This window comes from Oryzias latipes, chromosome 3 (genome assembly GCF_053564925.1).
Source record: "Oryzias latipes strain Hd-rR chromosome 3, Olatipes_Hd-rR_3.1".
In the NCBI taxonomy this organism is placed as follows: Eukaryota; Metazoa; Chordata; class Actinopteri; order Beloniformes; family Adrianichthyidae; genus Oryzias; species Oryzias latipes.
The window spans coordinates 20,416,916-20,422,915 of NC_136239.1; the positions used below are offsets into that span (position 1 = coordinate 20,416,916).

Sequence of the window (6,000 nt, forward strand, 5' to 3'; positions counted from 1 at the left end):
GACGAGGCTAACCCTGCCTGCGACAGACTTATGACCCTCGGGCTCAAGTGAGAAGCCTCAAAGTCCTAAAGCGGTTGGTCATCTATTTAGGTTCAACCTCATTCTGTCCCTGTGGGGATGAGCCAGGATGGAGTGTGAGGCTCCATCAGTGGGGTTAAAGAGGATACTCTATTTCACTTGGCGAGGGACCTCCCCCAACATTTCAGGCCTCCAAAGACATGTAAACAACAAGATGGATGTTGGCACCTGGTGTGCAATTGTCGGAATTGATATCTGTAAAGGTGGAATTTCAAAGGCGTAGATACATTGGGGGGTTTGGAGTTCAGGTCTAGGTGATTTGGAGTAAATAATGTGAAAGTGAGAAGATGAAAAGCTAAGACATTAATAGTGTGTATCAGAAACACTTATACTCCTAAAACCCTAATATTATCATCTTAGTTTTTTCACACAATCCTCTGCTATGATAAAAAAGTCTCGTCCGATTTTCTACTTCCAGTCCTGCTGTGATGGACTAATAATATGTTACTTTTATTTAAAGTTTATACCACTAAAACCAAGTAATAAGGAAAAAAAAGTTACCTTTCACAGTAATTGGACAACTGCACCACCAGAGGTCAAAGGCTTAAGTTGAAGAACTGTAATGATGTCAGAGACCCAGGGAATATGCCAAGCTAAGTCATTTTTCATAGCTTTTGTGCTCACCTGAGACTGCCCTTCACACCATCTTTCTCTATATGTCCACAAGAGCTTACCACAACCAGCAGCTCTGTTGGCCATTTTGTCAAATCACTTGCTTAAGGCTTCCTTTAAAACAAGGCAGAAAGAACGCTAAGTTTGCCCCAAACCTCTTTCATCCAAGCTCTAGTGGGCGAAATCAAGCTTTCCACCCACATTTCTCTACTTTTGTCAACTTTGTGTTTTTAAAGTCCCACTTCTATCGTCTTTTGATCTCCTCTTCCAAGTGGTCCTTTAATTATAATTTTGCTGTTTTTGGACCCAAATAAAAAGTGTTGTTTTAGTGCTATAGTTTCTGCAGAGCAGCAGGAGTTCTTTAGAATATCGCCTCTGAGTTTTGGGCGGGACCATTTCCCATCATCAATGTGTTTACACTTAGGCTAGCTTACAGCTCCTCATACCTGCAAGCTTACATTAGCAGCAAAACAAAAATGCCGAGCAATATCGGAGCTATCCAGCCATACAATTTTGAGCCACATGCCAGCTCAGACGAGGATCTAGTCATCTACAAGTGGATGCATCAAAATGGAGCAGAGCAGAGAGCTTTTGGCTTCCGACTGTTAAAAGTTGCAGTCAGTTTTCATATAATTAATCGTCATTGAATAGATTAATAGCTGCCCAGCACTAATAGATATAAATTTAAGTATGTGGCTATATGTATCCATGCATGAATGTCTCTTGCAGTATTATATTTTCTAAATTCACAATAATAACACAGCTTTTCTTCCATATTGGAATGGGAGTTGACACACCCAAGTCACACACAGCCACCTTTCAAGCGAAAGAGATGGAGGGCCAAAGTGTCACGTGGTTGCATCAGCTCACTCATCAGGCTGGTGCAAAATTAACAGACAACCTTAATGGTTTGGAAGGGTCACTAATGCACTGCAACTGTGACAGATGTGTAAGGCATGGCTGCTCTCCTTGTTGTAAAATTGCCAATACTTTCAACAATCCTTGGTGCTTTTTTTGAAGCCAGTTTTCGTACGACAATCATGCCCTTTTTGGTTGATTAGTTGGCTGGTGATGCTATAATATTATTACACATTTTTATTTAATGAATTTAAAAAAACGACTGAAGTTGCTCCAACACATATCTATCTGTTATCATGCTTTGGTTTGGCGTGGCTTTATAAGGTGCACTTTGAAACCAGCCCTAAATTAATAAAAGTTAAGAGATAAACAACAACATAAAAAAGATTTCTTCATATTTTTAAAATTTCTTTCATCTTTTCCCTGCTGTTAACATTTGTATAGACTATAACATTTCATTACTTTGTTTCACAGCACCGATAACCATGACCTGATGAAACAATGTAAAAATTTGATTGCATCTTCAAGCTGTATTGGGCAAAAAAAAGAACATTTACGTAACAATCTCAAACTTATCTCAATGTTCAACATTTTTCCTGATTTATTTCTGCTTACTGCTGTGACTGTAACTATTTGGAGTTTATGTTGGATCTTTACACTTTCTACCAAATATTTATTTACGCTGACTGAGTAAATAAATATTTGATGTAATATTTTAAAATTAATCAAATCAAAAGTCTTTTTTTTCCCTCAAGAGTTCCATTGGAGCTGATCTTGATTTTAGAAAATGCTACCAAGAAAAGAAAAAAGACAAATATTGACTTTAAGTTTAGATTTGAAGGTATTATGACGATTTGTTTGTTCCAGCATCTCAAATTTGGGTACCACTCCCATGACTGGTGAACTTCTCTCTGTGTCTTACCCTCTTTCTTCTCTCCACAGTGGTTCCAGATGTGATCAGTGATTACAAACATCATAATCATCATCCTCCATTTGCCAAGGATCCAGAAATAGGTGGCAGATCTAACAGCGTCAGACTGATTGGAACCATCTGGGTCCCGGTATTGCCTTGTTTACATATGCTCCTAGTCTGGTAACAGCTGCTTTTTTGCAGAATTAAACCTTAAGACTTGATTTCAAGTTTATTTATCCAAAAAAGAAAGAACCCGTGGATGACAGAATCAATGATCCATGGAGGACTTCCACTTCTCTACGTACCCTGGACAGAGGGTGGAGTGGAACTGACAAGACAGAAGATTTAATTGGCTGGAAGAAATGTTTAACCCTTGTGCTATCCTAGGCACTTTAACATTGGGAGTTGGGTCATCTAGACCCACTAGACAGTGCCCTGAACCATTTTTCTTCAATGATTTGTGATCTTCACTGGTGTCCATGGATTACATGAAATCCTCTTCACCTTTATCCACCTTTGTCATGGTAGGAAGAACACGTCAATGTAAGGGCGGGGTCATCTAAGATAGCACAAGGGTTAAGCAAACACAGGATATGATGTTTATTATTTACAGTGTAATCTTAAATACTAACAAAGATTTATTTATGACAGGCAATACTTACTAAAGTGTTTTTTTAATCAATTTAATTATTAAAATTGTTTATTTTCTGCATATTCTGTTAAAAAAAACCTAAATATTTGGTGGATTTGTTTCTGCTGTATTTGTACATGACCAAGTAATATTCTGTCTAAAGAATTTGTTGTGATTGTTTGTCAAATATCATAAATATATTTGTGTTTGTTACATGACTGCATGTCATAAAATTCTAAATCAGGTCTGTATTGAAAAAGAAATACTTTTCCATGGTGATATTTGCCTGCAAATTCCATTGAACCACACATTTCAATAGTATTATCGACCTGTGCTACTGTGGAAAGAAATGCTGAAAGCAAAAATTTGGACAGGTGGAAATCGGGGGCGAGTGAGAGAATTCATCCCCCTTTCTTCTTTAGAAGTAGATTAGTTTCCTCTGGAGTCTATTATCATCTTTCAGACTCCATCCTCCTCTGCCTTCATAGGCCTGCATGGAGGTTGATAGCCCCGGGAGTCACTGGTGAGGAAAAATCCAATTGCTTCTTGCAGCTATCTGACAGGCTTCTGTGTAGAAAATGTAGATGTAAAATGACTTGTTTCACATATGAGTGTCTGGTCAGTGGCCGAGATACAAAAGCACTTGCTGCTTTTGAAAAGGACTTCTTTGACTGTCAAAGCAGTGTGTTTTTAGAAAGCTCTCAGTCTCCTTGACTCCCTCAAAAATGTTATTTGTACTTATTATAGAGAGCACCGAGTGGGAAGTTTTCTTTTTGAAATCATTCAGTTTGCACGAAAGGTGGCTTCAAAAGTGATATGTGGTCAATTGTTTCTCTTAAAATTGGCCGAGTGTTTTTGTTTTCTTTCTGTTTGGGATGGACAGACAGAATAGTATAAGACTGATAGATAACGTACCTGACCTTATATAACTGTCAAAAAATGCAGTGAAGGTTCGGAAATAGTTAAGGCGGTTATCCACCTGATTTTATTATGTGTGAATGTGAAAAGTGAATATTTTCTTTTATTTTTTTCTCAGAAAAAACTGAAAACAAAAAGGCAGAAAAATCCTTTTATCTTGTGAGAGTAAGTTGGAATGCAAAAGTGTTTTCAGCTTTGCAAAGCACACATTTCTGTCGTTCTAAAAATCCTTTGCGTCTTACTGGGGGAAAAAAAAAATGATATATAAAAAAATAAAGTTTTGGAAACGATTATTTCTAGATCAGTCTGTCTATCCAAAAAAACTAAAAAATAAGAGCATTGGTAAAAAGGAGAATGGATGTACTTCCAGGGGGAAAACCATCACTGCTCATCTGGGCTTTAAGGCAGAGCGACATGGTAGAAGCAGTCCTTCGAGGCACATGAAAGACTGTTTGGAAAAAAAAAAAACATGGGACTCTCGAGGGAAAACAAAGCTCTCTGGTCTGATGCATTTATGCTGCAGTTTTGAAGCTTCATTTTTGAGCCTCATGACAACAGAGCTCAGCTCAGCACCTGCTCAATAACCCTACACCGATGCTTGGTGGAGCGTTTTCAGCTATTGGAAACACTGTAAAGAAAAAAGGCTACAGATAAAGGCTGATTCAAAATGCCTAATGAGCTGAAAATGACTCATATACCTCATTGTTTTAATCAAAATGTCCCCAGCAGCCAACACTGGGCGTATATCACAGTCACAAGACTCTGACATAAATTGGTCAGAGTTATAATCTGGGGAACTCTGAGCCTTGTTGGTTACTGGCAGTTCCACTCCCTCCTGACAGAACTTGCAAACATCTCCTGGGAGTGTAGGTTGACATTTCTGGAATCAAGGTGTTTACAGTGTCACATCTCTAGAGACTACACATCAGCAAAGCTGAACTGCTTACAGTGGGTCAAAAAGATATTTGTCAGTCACTGATTCTTCCACCAGTCATTAACTGAGGTTTTTGCCTAACCTCTCACCATACATATCCTCATTCTTTCTTTCCTTATTACACATCCGTCTTTCTGTCTGTTTTGCAAAAAGCAGCCCAAAGTATGACGTTTCCACCCCCATGCTCATCCCAGTCTTGTTCTAGTCTCCAGTCTACAATCTTGTCTCTGGTGTCCTTGAACAGCTGTTTGGTCTTGGTGGAAATGTTACAGTATGACTGTATATGTGTGTGGACATGTGTCTTTTATGCAGGTAACCAGTTCAAACAGCTGCCATTAATACAGGTAATGAATGGAGAATAAAAGAGCTTCTTAAAGAAGAGCAAACAGGTCTTCGAGGAAAAGAATTTTTGTTTGTTTGTTGGATCTAAAGCCTTAAATTTTGCAACTTTACCCCAATAAAGTCTTTTGAAATTGTATATTCTTTGTTTATGTTCTGTCTCTTACAGTTGAAGTGCATCTATGATGAACATTACAGACCTCTCTCGTGTTTATATGTGGGACAACTTACAGAATCAATGACTGACAAATACATTGTATGCAACTGCAACATTGTGTTTTCCATTAGGAAAAATCACAATTAAAAGAAATCTCCTAAATTGTTTGCTGTAGTAAATTGTTTATTAACTGCAAAAATATAACTGAACTGATTTGAAGATCTTTAAAATAAAATAATTTTTGCAATTATTTTTTTTGTTGATATGTGCAAGGCAGCTAAAAAAAATGCATTATAATAGTAAATTATGAAACTCTGAGGGTGCATTCATACGGGAAAAATCTTAGTCCGGACCCAGTCTACTAAATTTGGTCCTGATCGAGTCCTGAACCTTGCGTTTGGTGTTACTCAGACTCCCGTCAAACGCACTTTCCTTTCCTGGACTAAGGCTTGTAAACAAAACCACATGACTAAAGATCTCTTCACTCATTGGTAAGGATTTTGGGGCAAACCAACTAGAGGCAGAAATTATGGAAGTCCTGCGCTTTGCAGTCCTTGTGG

General features: G+C 38.0%; 1 protein-coding gene across 3 annotated transcripts in view; it reads left to right on the plus strand.

Moving 5' to 3' along the window:
• Window positions 1-5,422, plus strand: part of gpc5a (glypican 5a) — a 124,013-nt gene extending 118,591 nt beyond the window's left edge. For all 3 annotated transcript variants that reach the window (XM_078945138.1, XM_011490229.4, XM_078945137.1), the window contains one exon: window positions 2,491-5,422. In XM_078945138.1, coding sequence (XP_078801264.1) covers window positions 2,491-2,505 — 15 coding nt within the window. In that variant the 3' untranslated portion in view covers window positions 2,506-5,422. The remainder of the gene's footprint in view (window positions 1-2,490) is intronic.
• The last annotated feature ends 578 nt before the right edge of the window (window positions 5,423-6,000 follow it).